This window comes from Hippoglossus stenolepis, chromosome 5, assembly GCF_022539355.2.
Source record: "Hippoglossus stenolepis isolate QCI-W04-F060 chromosome 5, HSTE1.2, whole genome shotgun sequence".
Lineage (NCBI taxonomy): Eukaryota > Metazoa > Chordata > Actinopteri > Pleuronectiformes > Pleuronectidae > Hippoglossus > Hippoglossus stenolepis.
The window spans coordinates 5,027,969-5,049,196 of record NC_061487.1 but is presented as its reverse complement, the minus strand read 5'-3'; the positions used below and the strand labels follow the sequence as shown (position 1 = coordinate 5,049,196).

Sequence of the window (21,228 nt, the reverse complement as noted above, 5' to 3'; positions counted from 1 at the left end):
CCCTGGTTACAATATATAATTTGAATATCATTTATACAATATATTATTTGTATATCATTCATACAATATATCGTTTGTAGATCATTGATACAATATATTATTTGTATATCATTCATACAATATATAATTTGTACATCATTTATACAATATATCATTTGTATATCATTCATACACTATATCATTTGAATATCATTTATACAATAACTAATTTGAATATAATTTTTACAATATATAATTTCTACATCATTTATAGTGTTAGGGTTAACCCTATACAATATATCATTTGAATATAATCCAAACAATATATAATCCTACAATCGAGTCCGAAAAGCTGGTTTTCATTTGTACGTTGTGTACGCGGTGACGTCACGCCGTAACGGCTCACACAACGTCCCGCATTGTTGTTGGGGGAAGAGAAGCAGGAGCTCGGGCAGCGGTGGAGCTCTGCCACCTGTCTCTCTACACTCCTGTCCCCTGGTGTCTACCCGGACCACAGTAGCACGCCCGGGACCGGCTCTTCGCCCTGGATACCGGCCGGTCTCTCTCAAGTTCTACTCGGTTCAGCTCGAGCCGCGGCCGCCGGTGGATGAGCGGACTGAATGTGGATTTAGCTGCTGCTTCGCCCCGCAGGCCGCGCCGCCATTGCTGTTGTCTTTGCGAGCTGAATTGGTAAAAAAACCCGAGGTAGGTTCCTCCTAACTCTGTGCGAGCCTCTTTAATATCCGCCCCCAGTTGCCTGGGCTGGTTTGAACCCAGAACCAACCTGTGCTGCTATGAGGAAAAGCCAACTTTTTCTGTCGAGCCAGCTTCTTGTTGTGCTGGTCGCCATATTTCCTCCCCCACTCAGTAACTGTAATGCTAGCAGGCTAACATTAGCCCGGTTTGTGGACGGAGTGTCCTAATGCGTTTGTAGGACGAGCGGAGGGGCCGCCGCCTCATTGGCCCACACCGCCGGGTCCTCTTTTGTCATGAGAGGCCCGTGTTTAGCGGATAATGTTTAAACAGGCTTGATTGCACTCATAGATCATGGTTGTGTTTCGACTGAGTTGGGCTAGTGTTAGCCGTGGTTAGCAGACACAGCTTCAGTTGGAGAGAACCTGACCGAGCTGTTGTTGTTAGATGTTGATTTCCAACAACAACAACCGACTCTCAACGGCTCCAGGCCGCCGACCGAGGGCTCCAAGGGGTCGGTGTAGAGGCGTCTGGCTGCCCTGTGTCTCTCTTTCATTCATCCAGTGGATGTTGTCACATCCAGTGTGTGTCCGCCCCCTGTTGTGTCACTACACACCAACTGAAGCACGTTGATCTCAGAAATGAATGCTGCATAAACACATCCTGGGGCCTCTTGCAGAGAGGGCAGCGGCTCAACTCCTCTGTAGGCAACTGTAATGGCACTAATGTGGTGACAGTGGTTGCTTAGATGTAGCCACACGTCTTAAAGGTAACAGTTTTCAATAGCACTGCCAAGCTGAGAACGAAACATAGTTTTCACAGTCAGTCTGTTTATGATCCTGGTCTCGACACTCAGCCCACAATGAAAGAATGTGGATTTCAGAAAGTTCAGCTGCTCAAACACGTGAGCTTTAAATGTAAAACTCAGCCGCACTACATTTGTGTTGTAGAGGCTTGTAAAGATTTAATTGTTATGTAGACCTGCATCCTACTTTAATTTCCATTGTCCTAATTCTGCACATTTTTATTTATTTTACTTTTCAGCAGTGCCTCTTTGTCTTTGCCTGTTGACCAACAGGCACAAACTGATAACTGATAAAAAATATATACATTGACTTATTGCATTTGAAGAGGGGAACACCTCACATTCTTGATTTTGTTTGCCTAATTAAAATCACTCTCAATTATTAATCAATTAATGAATATGTTTATTTATGTATTTGCCTAATATTTACATACAGAGAAGTTATTTGTGCCAATAACAATTGTAGTAGAATTGTTGGGACAATTGACCAAAAAAATGCATCACTAACTCTTTGATAATACTTTAATTGTTTAAGTCATTTTAACAGCCACATTCAACACATTCTTTAGGATCAGGGTTTGTAAATTTATTTCATGGTATATGATTCTTGAATCAATTATCATCTTTAGCGATGTTGGTCAAAACTAGAAGTTTAGTTTTGTCTGATGGGGCTCAGACATGTTCACTATTTTCTCACAATCTCACAATCGCAAGTCATTATTTAAGAAAATAATCTACAGGTCTAATGATTAATTCAACTAAAATGCTGGATTAATATTGAGAATAACAGAATTTCAATTCAAACCTGCTTGAAAACTGACATTTTTTATTCTGTGGCACCAAATATAAAAAATGTCAAGCATCAAACTTTGATATCAATATCTTAGTTAGACTGAGTCTTGACACTTTTTATTTGGATTGTTCCTGAAATAAATAGGGAAGCTCTTCTAAATTTATTCATACAAAGTTCTTACCTGAAGTATTGGCTTGGTATGTTTTTATTCCCCAAGCTAAGGTGCTGGAAATAAGTTTTTGTATCAATACTGATGTATCATGTTGCAGAGACATTTTCAAACAATACGCAGCCCTAATGTAGCCAGGACATTTGCATAATATGCACTCAGTAAAAGTTGACAAGAGGCAAGACCTGCAGCAGATTAGACTCGGCTGTACCATGATGAAGACCCTATTCATTTGTAATACATTAATTGTTTTTTTCATGTTGCATTTGCAAATCTGAATTTAAAATCAGTTGCTCAACACAAAATGAGTTTTACAGCATCATAGAAATCCTTAACAAGAATATGAGACTGTAACTTACCCTGAAATGTATTTATTTTTATATATGTTTTTATGATTGAAGCTTGAAGAGGTGGAGCCATCCTTGTGTAAACGCATTAACTGCCCAACATTTTGCCTGGAAGGTAACTGGAGGGTTAAAGCTGTTAATGATTGGTGCTGGTTTGTGTCAGATCCAACACACGCTGCTCTGTGTGCAGGTTGTTGCTTCACAGAACAAGTTAATGACATGAAAACTATGGCTGTTCTTGCAGTTGCTTCCACAGCATCACAACAGTCTGTCATTGACACTGTTGTTTCATTTCTCTCGTTCTCAGGGTCTTAACGGTTTCAACATGAAGAAAAAAGGTCGAAATCACCGCCCGTCTGTGCTGAAGAGGGAGTCGTCACCCATCAAGCCGTCACCCAATCGGGAGACACTGACATATGCACAAGCTCAGCGAATTGTAGAGCTGGAGCTGGACGGCCGAGTGCATCGGCTCAGCGTCTACGACAAGCTGGATGTCATCGCTGACGATGATCCCACGGCCCAGGAAATCATGGAGTGCAACAGCAACAAGGAGAACAATGATAAGCCCCAGCAGGTCCTGGTGCGCTCTATGCGCCTCAAAAACAACCAGCAGAAGAAGAACGCAGCACTCACAGCTTCACATGGCACCAGCGGCACCCACGGCACCCACAGCAGTACCAGCGGCCTGTTGGAGCCAAAGGTTAGAACAGTTGAATACAACCTGCCAGTGGTGCCGAAGAGGCCAGCAGCATATTACAAATACACAGAAAGGACGGCGGAGGAGCTGGATGAGGAGGTGGAGTACGACATGGACGAGGAAGACTATGCCTGGTTGGAGCTCATCAATGAGAAAAGGAAGAGCGAGGGCATCAGCCAGGTGTCCCACAACCTCTTTGAGTTCTTAATGGACCGCTTCGAGAAGGAGTCGTACTCAGCCACGCAGGGTCAGAGTGACATGCAGTCGCTGGTGGATGAGGACGCCGTCTGCTGCATCTGTATGGATGGAGACGGTGCTGACAGTAATGTTATCCTCTTTTGCGACTCCTGCAATATCGCTGTGCACCAGGAGTGCTACGGTGTGCCGTACATCCCAGAGGGCCAGTGGCTGTGCCGCCACTGTCTGCAGTGTCCGTCGCGGCCCGCAGAGTGCGTCTTCTGCCCCAACCGAGGTGGAGCCCTGAAGAAGACTGATGATGGCCGCTGGGGTCACGTAGCGTGTGCTCTGTGGGTCCCTGAAGTCGGCTTCTCTGACACTGTTTTCATTGAGCCAATTGATGGTGTCCGCAACATTCCGCCAGCACGCTGGAAGTTAACTTGCTACTTGTGTAAGGAGAAGGGTGCAGGAGCGTGCATCCAGTGTGACAAGATCAACTGTTACACAGCCTTCCATGTCAGCTGTGCCCAGAAGGCCGGCCTCTACATGAGAATGGAACCAGTCAAAGAGGTGACTGCGTCCGGTGCTACCACCTTCTCTGTACAAAAGACCGCCTACTGCTGCAGCCACACACCCAACGGCTGTGACCGCCGGCCCCATAACATCTACGAGGAGCAGCATCCGAAAAACGGAGCCTGCCAAAAGAGGGTTGAGAAAAGGGGGAAGGCCCGTGCCAAGGGCTGGCATAAGAAGAAGAGTAAGAGAGCAGAGCCTGAACCAGAACCAGAACCTGAGACTCCCACCAACTCTGGTCCCAGTATAACCGCCTCAAGGTATGCAGGCATCCAGGACTCAAATAATGCATTTCATTATGAATCAATACTCATTCACTCCAGTAAGAAAAAACTACCAAAAGCCTCTTTTATTGACTAATATCTCCTTCTGTTTCCCTGTGGTTTAGTTTTGACACTATCCTGAACCAGGTGGCGGTTCAGAGGAAGCGCCTGTTTGTCGAGAGTGTGCTGAGCTACTGGGTGCTGAAGAGACAGTCGAGGAACAACGTGCAGCTAATCCGCCGGCTGCAGGCCAACCCTCAGCCACCCAAAGTCAAACAGATGGTGAATGCTGCCGCAACACATTAGCTTCAGACAGTTTAGCATTAACCTCTAACGTAGTTCATCTTACTAAACGGGATTTTTTGTGTTTTCTCCAGGACCGCAAGGAGACAAACCAGGCTCTGAAGGAGCAGTTGAAGGAGTGGCACCGCCTCCGCCACGACCTCGAGCGAGCTCGTCTGCTGCTGGAGCTCATCAGGAAGAGAGAAAAGCTGAAGAGGGAGGAGGTAGTCGACTCAAGATTTATTGTATATCTGTAGAGAATGACAACAAGTTTCCTGTGTGGATTTATGACTTACAACTACATACCAAAAACCAGCCAGTCACAAAATGCCCAGGATGAAAGATTAACCTCACGTTTCTCTTTATTTATCAATACAAAGCTTCCAGTACATCTTTGATAAGGTTTAGTTTTTAATTTATCAATTAGAATCAATGATTATGTTATTTATTCATCACAATGTGGTTGTGAGTCAGAATCTTTGCCAACATATTTGACCACTTTTTAGGTACTCTTTTTTTTTCAATTTGCACCCTTTGTAGTGATCATTGGATGTTCCTTAATGAGCTGAACATTTTTAAGACTTAGAGTCCTCTGCAGGCAAATAGTGTGTTAACAGGGCAAACTCCCCTGTTGGAAAAAACTGCAATGATATATGTTATTGTGGTGGGAACCCCTCCATGTAGAAGTTTAAAAAACAAGACTCTAAACTCTTGTTCACCTGTGTTGAACCTGTTAGACTGTGTGTTCTTTTGTCAGATGAAGCTGCAGCAGTCAGTGCTGGAGGTCCAGCTGACCCCCTTCAACATCCTGCTGAGAGCCGTGCTCAGTCAGCTACAGGAAAAGGACCAGTACAGCATCTTCGCTCAGCCTGTCAGCATCAAGGAGGTCTGCAACCCTTTCTCAGTCCAAAAAATTATCCTCAAGTGATAACTTGTTGGGCAAAAGCTTTTCTGACGCAAATGTCCAGAAAATGAGTAAGGAAGTAAATTTTGGGCCTTTGGAAACATTATAAAAACACACAATAAACCAAATCCAAAGGTCCACTCACTAGCTTTCAGAGTAATTGAATGCAAGAATAAAGAACAACAATGTCTGCTATTCCTGTGTGTCTCCAGCCCTGACATGACCTCTCTGTCCCCTGCAGGTTCCTGACTACATGGACCACATCAAAACCCCCATGGACTTTTCCACGATGAGGAAACGCATCGACGCTCATGACTACAGGAGCCTGGAGGAGTTTGAGGCGGACTTCAACCTCCTCATTGCCAACTGCATGTCCTACAATTCTAAGGACACCTTCTTCTACAAGGCAGCTCAGAGGATGCAGGATCACGGAGGAGCCATCCTACGCAGGGCCCGCCGCGAATCCGAGCGGATTGGCTTTGACTTCCCAAGCGGCTTGCATCTGTCCACGGCCCCCAAACTTGAGGCGCCATCCCCCTTCTCCTGGGAGGACGGTAAGTTGCGAAAATGAAAATCTATTAATTACATTGTTTTCTAAACATGTGACTGATGAAATAAATTTTGATTCACTGAAATAATTGTGGGAAAGACACAGTCTGTACAAGACACATTATTCTGGAGGAGGATGAAGGGGGATCTCTGCAATTCTGCTGTTGTGGTCACAAAGTTACGGGAAACTGCAATGGTTTACTACAAAAGCCAAATAATCTATCAAATATTTGCATTTCATGTCTCTAACTACTTAGAGACATAAGTTGAGAAATGAAAGTTTTTGACGTGTGCCGGTGTGTTTGTGTCATTAAACAAGACAGAAATGCAAACTCCTCTTGTAAGTGTGTTTACCTGCGTTTTAAAAGAAAAACATGTATACCTGCTTCTATTTAAAAGGAGGTACCTGTTTGTGTTAAGCATTGACTGCAGCTGAAATTGCCAGTTGCCTTGTGGTCACTGAAGTGCAGCAGTTGAAATGGAAGCGCTGGAGTGATAGAATGGAGATAACACTATGAGGATTGCACATGATTCTTACTGACTGTCTCTCTGTCTCTGTCAGTGGACCGCCTGCTGAGCCCCACCTACCGACAGCTGACTCCTCTGGAGGATCAGCTGAAGGAGCTGCTGGAGAAGTTGGACCTGAGCACAGCCATGAAGCACGGCCCGTCCCGCAGCAAGAGGCTCAAACTGCTCAAAAAGACCATCATGGAGGTCCGCAGCGAGATGAGCTTGAAGAAGTCTCTCCGACCGCCACCACCCGCTGCCTCAGAACCCAGCTCAATCTCCACAGAGTCAGATGAGGAACCACTACCTGAACCCACAGCAAAGCCCTGCTCAGAACAGGAGAAGTATTTACCTCCGCCAACGTTAAGCCCTTTGACCTTACAGTCAGAGCTTGACGCCTTGCCCAGCAACTTGGAGCTGCCCCCTCTCAATCCCATCAAACCCAGCACGGACCAGACTCACATGAAGCTCGACAGTGACACGTCTACCTCACTACCCCTAGACACCCCCACAAGGCACATCCCAGACCAACTGCTCCACAACGGCAACCTCAGCACCGAGGTCTCTGTTCCCTGCAACCGACGGACCAATGTCCTCTTCCGCAAGTCCAAGAGTGCCAGCCCACAGAAACCACCCAAGACCCAAGAGGCATCTGCTGTATCGCCTCCGTCTCTAGGCGCCAAAACCTTCCTGTCGGTAGTGATACCTCGACTGGAGACGCTCCTCTTGCCGAAGAAAAGAACCCGCAGCAGCAGTGCTGATGGAGAGGACGACGACGAGTCACCAATAAAACGCCTCGGCACAGGTACTCGCTCATAATAGTCCCTCTAAATAATCATCCAAAACATTAACTAAAATGTCAAAGAAGTCTTATTGAAATATATTTGACTAAACAGTAACCTTTTTTATAATCCTAAGGAATTGCAAATGGATTTGTGGTAGATGAGGAAGAAATCTCGCCGTCTCCTCGGCTGGTGGAGCCTCGCCGTCGCTGTGCGTCGGAGTCGAGCATCTCCTCCAGTGGAAGCGTTCTCTGCGGTACGAGGTGAGTCCAGGTAGAAACAGCCAGTGACCTACTGTTGACTGATCCCAATCCCATTGCACCCCTTGGCACTACCCCTACCCCTTGTTTTCAAAGGTAATCTTGCCCGTTGAAATGGATTCACAGAGGGGAGTGGTTGAAACCTTCCCCTACGAATTGGGACAGCCCTTCAAGAAGCCGTTACATCATCAGTAGTCATCACGAAAACCGGACACGTCATCAGTAGTCGTCGATTTAAACAGACGAGACAAAAGGTTTTGCCGGGGATGTCATTGTAATAACATTGTTGAGATCTTAAATACACCAATGCTATTGTTTGCCGTTTCTAAAATGACAAACCTATACTATCCAAATAACATCTATGCTAATGCAGGCGAATCAATGACATTTGAAATCTGAAAGCTTGGATACTCTGCATTATTTTACGTATGAATCAAAAGCACACAGGCTGCTAGCAGGATGCTTTGTTATTAGAGGAGCATTTAAGTTCAGGAACATCGCTGCTATACGCAGGTTCAATCAAGCACATTGTGTGTCCTCAAATCTTGTGTGCGATAGGAAATTTTGTGAAAATACGGGACTATCATGGGGGGAAAAAAGCATCGTTAGCACGCTCGCGATCTTTTTTTAATGGTTGTTGAGAAAAACAACCATAATACATTGAAATGATATTAAACTAAGATATAACAATCATTATCGTAATTTATAAATCCTGAGAGAAAATACATCCACAAATACATTTGTGGGTCTCTCTCCCAGCTTAACGGTGATTCGCAAAGCATTCTGGGTACCCCTAGGTTGGAACTGAGGGTCGGAAAATCTCAAATCTCAAAGTTTTGAGGGCTATAAAGCCCTTCCCCTCCGTCCCAACAGGTATTGGGACAGCCCTACACGTGAACGCGCAAAACGAAGGGGAAGGGCTAAGGGGTAGGCCCAAGGGGGGAAATGGGATTGGGCCATAGTTGTCAAGAGTTTACTCAAATGAGTCTTGTTTCTTCATTTCCATCAGTAATGAAAACATGATCTTGAAACAGAGTGACATGATGAGAATCATGGAGAAAAGCACAAAGAAAACAAAATTTCCCTTGAATGTACTTCTGTATATAACCAATAATCCTTCCTACATTATAAAGTAAATTTGAAGTTTTGGGGCTGTTGATTGATTAGATAAAAAAATTAAATGCCACCGTTTTATGCATTAACTCAATTAATTAAATATTTGGCATGTTAATGATAATCATTAATCAGCATTAGGGCTGTCAGTTTGTCAAAACATCAAGTCCGAACGGATTTTACAGGACACACTAGCCCACAGATTTGTTACGAAGCAGTTGCAGCCTCATCTTTGATCGGCACATTGCCATCTATGGTGTAGAACCCAAAATACTTCCACACGCCGTGCCTCAGATGCTCTGGTGTCATGATTGTCCACTCAGGATTGCTTTGCTTGCTAGCTTCCTCCATTTTCATAAAAAAACTGTGTAATATTACTGACTTACTTTACTGTTGGGTCAATAGGGCAGGTAATAGGTCAAGCTGATAGTGATCGCCCTCTGCTGGATCAAGAGACAAACTACTTCAGACAGTCTTATGCACACTTAGACTGTACACGTTTTTAAACAGTTTCCGTCTCTGGCCCACCTCATCTCTTTCAGCACCGTCATTGTATCTAAAGGTGGTAAAGGGCGGCTGGCAGCAGCTCGAAGGAGCACTGTGGATGACAAAAACTCTCTGAGGACCTGTATCAAAAACGGAGAGTTCACCAAAGCTGCCAAGATCTCCTCAGGTGAGCAGAGCAGCGTCGGTCCTCTCAGAAATATATGTACATTAAAGAGCATGGCAGCATGTTGACTGCTCAGTTCTGTCCTCCGTCTGCTGAAGACTTTTACTTAACGTATCAATCAATCCCTTTTTGTACGTATACTAATACTATTAATGTCCCTGCATGCTTATTTTGTTATTTGACTCTTGCGTCACTACTTCTCTTTCACTTGAAGTGAAGTGGATTGTTAATTTGAGGATCCAGGGTTCTGCTGTAAATGTCAAATATAAGAAAATTGTGTAATAAGATTTTACAAATCCAGCAGGTCATCACACATCGTCACACTAATGGACTTTACCTCACTGGTTCTCAAACTGAGGTTGAGGTTCTGGATGAAATCCGCAGAGACACAAATCGTAAAGTGTAAGCCCAATGACGGTTTAACAAAGTGCTTAACGAACAAGGAAAACAGGAGAAGGAAACCAAGATTTAAGATTGACAAGCTGGAAGTGAAGTCTGCAATTTGTCTTTGAGGGTTCAGTTAATTACACGCTCATAACATGGTCACTCAACAAACAATATCCATATCATATTCATGGCCAAACCCTTTTTTATATTTGAGAATTTTATTCTGAGTAGCTGATATTACATTTTTAACATATCTAGAATCAAAAGGTGAAACTAGGAAGAAGCCTCCAAAGCCACATTTCAAACATTACATAGTTCTGTCAATTCCTGCCCTCGATAACCCTAAACTAATACTTGTATATCCAACACAGTCAATATTTAGTCATTAGTTATTATTGTCAAGAAGACTTCAGGTGAGCAGTGCTTTAGTATGGTACCAGCCCTGAGACTCAGCACAGGTACTGTATCTGCACTCGTATATAGAAATTTCAAATGATATCCAGCCCTTATTTGTGTCATGTGAGTGTGTGTGTGTGTGTCATAGACTGTATAAAAGATGGACGGAATGACAGCTCCCCAAAAGTGAAGCCAAAGTGTCTTGATCGCCAACTGGTGGCTGTCTGCAATATAGGTTATGAATTCAATCTCTCCATGTTAGTGGATGGGACAGGGACCAAACTAAAAAGTCCACTTCAAATACAAATATAAACATTGGTACAAAATGGCAGCGTTCGTACCCATGATATTTTGGCTTCATTTATGGATAGTGTGTGTGTGTGTGTGCGTGTCTCCTGTATGCATGGCCCTGTGTTTATGCTGGTTGTCTTTTTTGTTCATTTATTAGGATCCCTATCACCTCCAATATAACTACAAAGTATTTAAATGCAAGTAAAAATATCACTTGCATCTACATAGGTATGTATATACATAAGTACAGTAAATACATATTGAACAAGAACCTGCAGTATAAACACTGCAATCAAGTGTTCACAGCTACTCCTACGAATACCATATAGAACTTTGCACTTCTTTGTAAGGATGTCCTGATCAAGTTTCAGATTCAACTGTGTGTTGTACTTACATACTTGAGTGTCTGGGAAAAACATGAAGCTATGATGGGAATTGTCGTGGAGATTTGTTGGTGTTTACAGTAGCCCATCGTGCTGAATGTGTCTGTGGTAGAGTTGACAGAAACTAGCAGCTCAACATGGAAAGACATTTCTACACCCTGCTCTCTGTTGTTGAGGACTTCTCACTGACAGCTTCACCTAAATCTGTGGATCCTTAAGAATCTTCCCCCATATATTCATGTTTCAACTTCATTTATTTCATTTTACCAGCCTTAAATGTATTGACAAGTCATTAGGAATATTCTCAAATGTTTTTTTAAAGGTTATCTTTAAAAAAGGTGCGTGTGTTCCAGTCCTGTGTGTGTGGCTGTTTGTTCAGACTGGTTGTGCTCTGTGTCTGTTGCAGTGAATCCTTCATAACTTGCTTGTCGTTGTTCCTGTAGAGGTGTGGAAGCCCACCGCTGCTTCTCCATTTGTTCTGGAGCCTCTTAAACTAGTTTGGGCTAAATGTAGTGGATTTCCCTCCTACCCTGCCCTGGTGAGTGAGTGTTAGTCCACTCTGTGTCTCATTACCCATCTACCCCACTGCCATCGTATGTGCCGTAGCTCGTGATTTGTGCTCACAGCCATGCGGCAGCTTCCAGCTGGCCAGTCGTTGACTGTTTGGTGTGTGTGGAGTTGGCCGCTTTCGCTCAGAGCGTTTGCGGCTTGACTCAGCTTTGCATGTTTGTGTCTTTTGAGTGCAGGCTTCCCCTTTGCGACTGCCACCACCAGGATTTACTCCTCACTATTGTTGTTGCCAGGCCGTCTCACTCAGTCTCCACCCCTGTCTGTCTTCACAGATCATGGAGCCCAGAGTCCGGAGGACGGTGTCTCAGCACAACGGGGTGGTGCTTCCCCAGCCGCCGCTGGACGTTCTCAGAGCCGGAGAGCGGATGCAGTTCAGGTCCGCAGAGAAACTCTTCCTCGTCCACTTCTTCGACAGCAAGCGCAGCTGGTGAGGAACTCGCAGAGTCACTTTACTGCTAGCAAAGTCACCGTCAAAGAAGAAAACAAAGGAAAAAGGAAAAAAGAGATTGGTGAAAAGTAACAGGTCAAATCATTTCCCTGAGAAAGCTTGAAATAAACCAAGAATATAAGTGTTTCCTCTCAGTTCTTCTTAATGGACAAGTGTAGTGATTTAGCTAGTTTTAAACTCTCCACATTGATTTGACCTTCATTCAGTTTAGGCTTGTGTGCTGCATCTAAGCCTTAGAATGGTAGGAGATCTCTGATTATACACTCTCTGTATCAGGGTGCTCTCCCCAGGCAGCACTACTCTGTGCCATTCAACAAGTGATTTTTCCCTTCCGCTCTTTTCTAAATCCCTCACACCTAGAGCTGGTCTTTATAATAACCATGTGCTTTGGGACTTCTGTGGTTTTTCTTTGTCTCTGTTAAATTCGTGTAAGTTAAAGTTAGGAAACAGTTAAGGGACCAAACTTAGTTTTTTACACCTGAGAAAAGACTTCCCCAGGTCAAGAGGCCTCTTACTCCATCTATTTGTTGATGAGATTTAAATAATTGTACAAATATATATTTTTTAATTTTAGACTTTAAAGATCATCCCGACATGAATCAAAGTATAATCTTTTGACACAGTGAGTCATCTGGTGAAAGACAAGCATATGATCAGCTGAATGTGAAAATAATTTTTAATATGATGTGGTTATTTTTCTGAATATAAAGAAACTGAGGGTTAATGATTAGAATGACTTAATTTTAGTCCAATGAGAAGGACAAGACCCAAGCCAGATTATTTTATTTTTTTAAATCATCATGTACTACCATCATCATCCAACAGATCAACCAAATTACCACCCACCTAAGAAATGGAACAGAAAAATCTTTCCTCTATTTAAGTTCAGCTGACAGTGTTACTATTCCCACCATATGGTCATGATCTCCCAGTGCCTGTAACACCAGTTTTAAACCTGTCTCACCAGTTTTTAACCTGTCTGACAATAAGAGTCATCCACTCTCTCAAGCACAACCGTTTTTGTTTAAGAATAGAAAATAGACAGATGTAAAAACAGTTGAAAACAGTTCGTTAAAGAGTTGTTTTTAATTATTGCCAGTTTCAGAACAAGAAGTAACAGGGGCTGGTTCGGGCCATCTCATGAAGTGTTTAGTCATTTTGTATACTGACTTAGACTTTAGGAAATGGTCAGTTTTTCCATACAGTGAATCCATTATATCCAGCGATCCAGTCGTCTTTTGATGGCAGGTTTGCACGTAGCCATCTCCCTGTGATGACTTCCTTGCTCGCAATTAAAAAAAACTTTATAGAAACATTAACTTTGGACAGGAGTTCATTAGGATAAGGATAGCATCAGTATCCAGGATTTTGACCAGGTATAGTTTAACAAAAGTACTCCTCCTTATTTTGGCAATGTCTTGCCAATACGAATAAATTGGGGGGCAGTCCCAATTGAAACAGTGTGTAACAGAAGTTTTTAATACTTCTCAGACTCCACAGTGAGACTGGCTCCAGTAATCAGCATCACCACAGACATGAGAACTGAGGATCAGTTACTTGGAGATGGCAGGACAGTGATTAATTAGGAACATACACAGCACGATCTGATTTGGTGTGGAGCAAGATCACGCACTGACCTCCGTCTTCCCTCTCAGGCAATGGCTTCCTAGATCCAAGATGGTGCCCTTCGGGATCAACGAGACACTCGATAGAATCAAGCTGACGGAGGCTCGCTCTGGCCACATCCGAAAAGCTGTACGGTTTGCCTTCGACCGAGCCATGAAGCACCTGAACCGTGGTAGCGTCGAGCCGGAGCCAAGCGCCGGCCTCGTCGTCACAGATTGAAGCACCTCCCCACCCCTGCAAGAACATCGCCCCCTGCAGAGATACTCTGTTCCTGTCTCATACGCACAACACCTACACACACACACACACGTACACATTCGCACACTCGCAACATGTTTACCATTCCCTACAACTGGATTGTTTTCATGTCTCCCCGCACATCTGCCCCCTCCTTTCTGAAATACTGTAGCTTGTGACGGCTGTCTTGTTTTGTCAAAGAGCTATGCAATGAGAACGACTCGTTTAGCAGGCGCAAAAGGTTGGGGAAAAAATCTAACTTGGCTGTGAGGACCGAAAAATCACGGGTCTAAACCTGTTGAATGTGTCGGAGTTTGACCTCTGACCTCCTTAAATGTGCTGCAAGACTGCTGCAACAATCTCACTGCCATGAAAATGTCCATCAGTGTGTGTGCGTGTGAGAGAGTGAGTGAGTGTGAGTGAGTGAGTGAGTGAGTGATGGCAGCAGTTCCTGTAAATATCCTGTACAAGGTCTGACACTAATTTATTCACCCCCTCAGTTGTTATGGTACGCAGTGTTCACACATTTATACAGTCAGAGGTGATGATCCACGTCGTCGCTGACACTGCCGGTGTCGGTGTTTCTGCTGGTGCTATCTCTACATAGAGAAAAACAAACATGCATACTGTACTGAACATTTTTATTTCAGACCCTTTTTTACAGTTTTTGTAACTTATTGTGTTCTCAAGCTTCAAGTTCTCTTGTATTTGGCATTCATTTTGTGTGTGCATCTTTTTATTTTTTTACCTGAATGTTTTTACTGGACTACTTATTCTTTTTCCTTTTTTTTGTTTGTACATATTTATATAAAATCTATATAGGAGCTCTCACAGTTTAAAATGCCTAAAGTGCATCATTCACACCGAAACCAAAAAAAAGAATCTGCTACCCTCAAGGTTCCCACTAATGTGTGTGTGAGTGTGTGTGTGTGTTTTTTTCCCCCCCCCACAGTTTAGTTGTTTTTTTTAGGTTTTTTGCCTTTTTGTTTGTGTGCTGTGATGAGTTCAAGTCTTCTGTAATCATCTTCTCCACCTGAACTGACCTCCAGTCAGCTAGGAGAGAAGAGAATGTGCCTGTACTAATTTATTGTAAAACAGAAAATGTATATGCATTACTTTATAGAGAGAGTATTGTAATAAAATACTATGGGCACACTAGGAGCCACATGTAGAGGCTCCCTGCTCTTCCTCTGTTGGGTTTTTTTTATTTTAACTTTTGGATTAATAGCATTAAATCTGAGCGGTGAGGTGATAGTGTTTGATGTTTTGTTTTGGCAGGGTAGTGACGGGGACACTTCCTCTGGATGTGGATGTTGTGTGTGTATATAGATTTGGTACTTTAGCTGATTCTCTGGGAAAAACCACAGTTATAGCCAATGGGAGTGGAAACCAGCCGACAGCAGGCCGGTGGGATTTTTATACTAAAACACTGAAAAATTAAAATATGTTATTGAATCACTGACTGAATGTGTCCTTGTTATTATTTTAAAGTGATGACTTTAAAATCCATTTTAATTGGTTTTACCTCTTATCGTAATTAATTAGCATTCTTATTATCGATTTTGATTTAGTACATTTTTATTTAATGTATTTTTTATTTTACAGTCTTGGTTTTAGAAATTTTATCATTCAGATTTTTAAAAGATTTCGTTATTCTGTTTTCATTTTATTTACTTTTATTTTCAGACCAATTTTTGTATGTGTTCTTGATTATGAAACTTTAAAAACTTTTTTAGATCAGACTCAATTATACTTTACAATGATTTATTGAATTATTCTCATAAGGAGAAAATGTATGTTACTTGTGTATTAACATGAATCAGGTAGGGACCAATTAACCATGTCAAGTTCAGAGAAAATAATTTACCAGCAAATTTCAATGAACACAACAATAAACTCACAGAAATACAGCAATTTTTCTGCATTTCCTTTATCTACCACAACGTGGAGCTGTTGTCCTGTCTGTGAGCAGACACTGGTGTCCTCATCAGCTGAAGCTCAGTTTGTGAAACAGATAAAAACTCAGGATTCCTGACGGTGTTGATTCCTTTATTTTATCTCCTCTGCTCATAACACGGGTTTAAAAAAAAAATTGCTAAAACAACAAACTGTTCAATATTTCCTGTAATTATAAAAAAAACTTATACCTCATCACACAACAGTCTTTATAACAGTTTCATTTCAGCTTCATCACTTTTTGTTTTTACTTTTATTTTCTTCTTATTACTTCATTCATGGTTTTGATTATGCCAGTGATTACTTACAACTCCTCCTTCCCATGAACGTACAGCTGAGTAGATGAGCCCAGAGTTTCTCATCATTATAATTCATGTATTAATATATTTCTTTATTTGTTATTTCAGTTTTTATTATCTTGGATTCCTTTTTTAATTTAAAATATCAGAGTATTTCTGTTAAGACATGTTGTACATATGGTACACAACTATGATAACTAAATAACACATTAAGAACAAATTAACTGGAAATAAATACTTAAAATAAAACAATCCACCCCCCTCCTTTTTTAACGTTAGGGAACACTGCAGTTTAAAAACATGGTCAATTTGTTCTGGACTGTTATTAACACTGTTGAGGCTGAATATGGAGACAGAGAGGAGTGGGTAACAAGTCTGATTTAAAAGGCCGGATGAGGCTTTGATAGAAAACCCTCTGTACGGTTCAGTGTCTGATCAGGATGGGAGGACTGGGAGGAGATCCAGTACTTGCTGGGGGAGGATATATAGGACCTATATATATATAGAAAGAGAGAGAGAGTGTGTATACCTCCACTAGACCTAGATTTTTATTTGGATCTGCACCAAATTGCACACATTGATAATTATCAGTCCCCTAAACATGTTTGAATTTTACATCAACATCGCAATGTTAAAGAAAGTGAAAAAAGATACTGGATCCAACCTCTGATCCAAATCCACACCAAAATGTAACTCTTCCCTGTTGGCTGTGACACTGCACTGGGAGATAAAAGCAGATACTTGTGTCAGTACCAAGCAAGTCAGTCCATCACTGTAGTGGGGTCACAAATACAGAGGATACAATATGTTGCTGTCTAACGGGATCTTTTTTTGTCTGTTAAACCACAGTACTCCCTCAGAAACACCACGTGAAGCTGTGCTGCTGATCTCTATCTATTCAGTGTGATCACAACATGCTCTTTCCTTCACTGTGATTTTTAGGGTTTGGTTCATTAGGTCACAGTTTTTGTTTGTTAACTTAGCACTTGATAGATATGATGAATGATAAATACAAAGCTAAGGACCGTCCGACCACTGCTGCTCTGGATCTTCAGATCTCCTGCAGCCCGACTCCTCTGCTGCTCTGGATCTTCAGATCTCCTGCAGCCCGACTCCTCTGCTGCTCTGGATCTTCAGATCTCCTGCAGCCCGACTGCCCACACTTTTCTTTACGATGGAAAATGTATCTTTTTTTTTTCTCTCCATATTATGAACATGTTCAAGATGAGCAGACGACTCATCTCGCTGCGCTGCAGGACTGAGTGGTTTCGGAGGTCATTTGTCCCCACAGCAGTTAGACTGCTCCTGCCTCTGGCTGTGGCTCATGACTCACATACACAATAACAATTACACATTTGTGCAAAAGTCCTTAAGGACTTCAAGTTTTGTCATTGCACTTCAGTATTTACTTATTTTATCAGTCAGATCAGATCTATCTATCTATCTATCTATCCATCCATCCATCCATCCATCTATCTATCCATGAAAATCCAATTTAATTATTAATCTCATTTAATTACTTATTTTTATTGAATACAATATCTATTATTGATTATTTTACTTGAGTAAAATGTGAATCTTCCTCCCACTTTGCTTTCTTTACATATACCACAGAATGCAATGACGCTAACAATGTATAATGCTGAAAACTAAAAACCTGACAATAACAATATAAAGTAAAATAGTTGAAACACATATTTCTTTAAAAATTAGTTAATAAGGAGATAATAAAGAATATGTACCAGATGGAAAAAAATAACTGCAAAACTGTATTTGAGGACTGATGTATTTTTGGAAAGATGTAACTGGATATTTAAAACTTCCACAATAATACAGAGCTGTCAAAATTAGATGACATCCATCTTTTTTTCGTCTTTAATTAATTTTCTCTGCATTCAAGACTTGTACCAACAATGCCCTTTTGTGTATTCTTCTGTGTGTTTAACTGTACTTTATGACAACAGCGGCTGTAAATGTGAAATGTGCAAATGTTAATAAAAATGTGTTTTTAAGTTAAAATTGTATATTGAAAACCTACACTACACCTGTTTACCATTGTGTGACAGAGCCTGGAGCCAATCATCAAGCAGCCCAGAGGCGGCCCGAGAAGTGAGCAAACTAAACACCTTAAGTGTAAAACAAACAGACTTGTTGAATAAATGGAGATTTACATGAAACAGGCGACTTAAGCACAAGACAGATGTTAAATTGTGGCGATGATACGATAATAATGACTCTAACGATAATAATGATAATGATGCTGAAAAGGTTTTACAATACCCTGCCATTCAAAATATTACTACACTTCACTTGTTAGAATTGGTACTTTAACTTCAACTCCTATGACAATGTTTTAGTCAGAGTCATATTTCCTGAGTTACATTGTTGTAAGACAGTGTGTGTGTGTGTGTGTGTGTGTGTGTGTGTGTGTGTGTGTGTGTGTGTGTGTGTGTGTGCGTCCTGCAGGTACAGTGGACATGCCAACCTTTTTCTCTTGCAGATTCGCAGTGACAAATCTTCGACAAAGCAGATGCACAAAGCGAAATATAGCATTATTTATGATTATGGATGTCATACTGGAGCCAACAAGCATCTCACTGACAGTCATGCCCACCTGCTCAAAGAGCGACAGGTTAGTAAATGTGATAGATAGCTTCAATACATGATGATCATGACCTTCAAGAAAAGACAAACAAGTGAGATTCATTTACTGCAGGCAAACTGTTTTCACCATCAGAGTTTAATGAGGCAGGTCAGGACAGTGAGAACTGTTTACTTTGAATGTATCCTTTTATGTAACTTATCGTTGTCTTATCATGTAACTTGCAAACTGCTAGAAAGATCAGGCTTTCACATGTGTGATCAACAGAACACTAGTCCACTAAACACACTGAGCAACGAGATACATCTCCCTGATGGAGGTCTGCACATTTTCTAGTCTTCTATTTAGTCAAAGTAAAACTCAAAATGAAAGAGAACAGACATATGGAATTATTCCAGAAGCAGTATCAGTACATTGAGGCAGGTATCAGACTCCTAAATGTTTGTATCAAGCCGACTCTAGACTCATCATTATCTTCTAATTAGCAGCACATATTCTGGGCCTCCTGCACTCGTCGTCCAGCTCATCCACACACTCTCTCTCTCTGGGTCTCTGAGGGTTAAAGTGTCTTTGAAGTTGGAGATAATTATCCATGCTAGTGGGTAATTAACAGTGTCCAGCTCATAAACAAACACATTTCCTCTGCACACACACCATTAATGCAGCCGACACCGCTGGAACAGCGTGTTTCTGCAAAAAGCTGAAAACCAGCTGGAGGTGTCAGCAGAGTCCGACTGAATCAGATCGGCTCAGTCTGGTTCAGTTCTGTTTAAGGTCAACACTGATGGGCCCCTGATGGAAAATGCATTATAAATGTGATTATTATTCTAATGTTTTACAAGTTAATATTTGGATTATTTATGTAGAAAGTAATGTTTTCTCTTGTGTCTTGGTTTGTTTCTTCATTTCTCAGCAGGATTACACGAGAAGTACTGAACTGAATAGGGTGGATGGGGCATAGGCCGGGGAACAACCGTTCAATTGGTGCAGTTCTGGTTAAAGGATTTTTGTTCAGGGTGGTTAGCTTTCCTACTATTTTAACAACGGCCAATAGGTTTTCACACATGTCACGTTTAGCAACCAGTTTTATTTAGGAATTTCAATTTGAGTCTGTCAAGAGATCTGAGATCAGAGTGCCAGCAACATAGTATTTGAAAATACTTTTTGAAAACTGTGCTTCACTGTATTTAACTGGCAGTAGCTTCACCTGTAAAGTACTGTCTTTTTTACAGCTTCTTACAGAATTTTAGAATTAAGGTGAATTACTGGAATTAAATGTGCAATGCTTCACTGTATTCTTGTACATTTACAACATAATACCAGTCAAAGATTCTCCTGTAAATTGCTGCATATTTACAGTATGTATTTTAATCTACAAATTGTATCTGTAATTATATATATATTTTTTTATTACTAAAAACAAAAATAAGTAACCAGTGCAACACAAGCAAAACTTGACCTGAACCCGTCTTTTCTTTACATATCGTAATTTACCGATTTAACTTTGTTTTGTGAGAAAGGAACATCAAACTGTTTCTTTTCTTTCAACCTGCTGCAGAACAGCAGCAGTCCAGTTTAAATGACTGCATCACAGTAAAGTTTCAAAACAATGCAATTATGAAACAATTTTTTTGAAAGATGGATATTGAACCATGATTGTCTCATCATACCAGTGATCAAGTTAAAATAGAAGAGCATGATGGCAAGGAAATATTATTATTGTTAATGTTTGAAATTGGCTGTTGGATAACGACGATGTCTGAAGAAAAGACAAGTCAAGCTGTGTGGTACAGTATGTTTGAAAAAGCTCCTTTGAATAAATCCCAGTGCTCCTGCTGCATCAGGTTGATACTGACGCTTGAAACTGTAGTAGGAAGAGAAGAAGCAAGCACAAGCACAAAGGATGGTCCTTCACATAGCACCTGGTTTGTCTGCGTCAACACAATAATGAATAGAAGCAGCAAAACGAATGGGATTGTTCTCTTCTGATAAATTTTGTTAGTGTGACAACATATTGATACTACTTGAAATTGGAGTCTGGCAACATGAAAAAGACAATATCACAGTTGTTCAATAAGACTAAGTGATCAAAACTGTCAATAAAACAATAAGCATTCATTAATAAGTTGAATGGGTTTTTTGCTGTTTTTTATTGTTCTGCATTGTTGAACATCATAAATACTTTAGATACAATTTGCTTTTAAGTAAGATTCAAGGAAGAGGGAATTTCTTATGGACAACAATCAAAAGCTCTCAAATGGTGTTGTCTTTCCAAATAGAAGTCTTCATCTGGCACCACTTCTTCATCCTGAGATACTTGTTTTCTTTTTGTTATTTTCAGTTTTGCATCAGCGTCGCCCACTCGCTCGCAATGACTCCTCTGGAGGAGCTCCTGCTTTTTTCTCACATTGGCTCATTCTGACATCATCTAGAGTTTTTATTAGGGGGCTGACAGATGAAACTCTGGAGA

At 41.4% G+C, this 21,228-nt stretch overlaps 1 protein-coding gene across 1 annotated transcript; it reads left to right on the top strand.

The window, feature by feature from the left end:
- The first annotated feature begins 386 nt into the window (after nucleotides 1-386).
- Nucleotides 387-15,811, top strand: LOC118109579 (bromodomain-containing protein 1-like). The gene is given in 12 exon segments (XM_035156827.2): nucleotides 387-684; nucleotides 3,094-4,590; nucleotides 4,593-4,778; nucleotides 4,874-5,002; nucleotides 5,536-5,664; nucleotides 5,924-6,236; nucleotides 6,794-7,543; nucleotides 7,657-7,783; nucleotides 9,436-9,566; nucleotides 11,464-11,558; nucleotides 11,863-12,017; nucleotides 13,694-15,811. Coding segments are annotated over 11 exon segments (3,684 nt in total). The 5' UTR covers nucleotides 387-684; nucleotides 3,094-3,111; the 3' UTR covers nucleotides 13,884-15,811.
- Nucleotides 15,812-21,228: the final 5,417 nt, after the last annotated feature.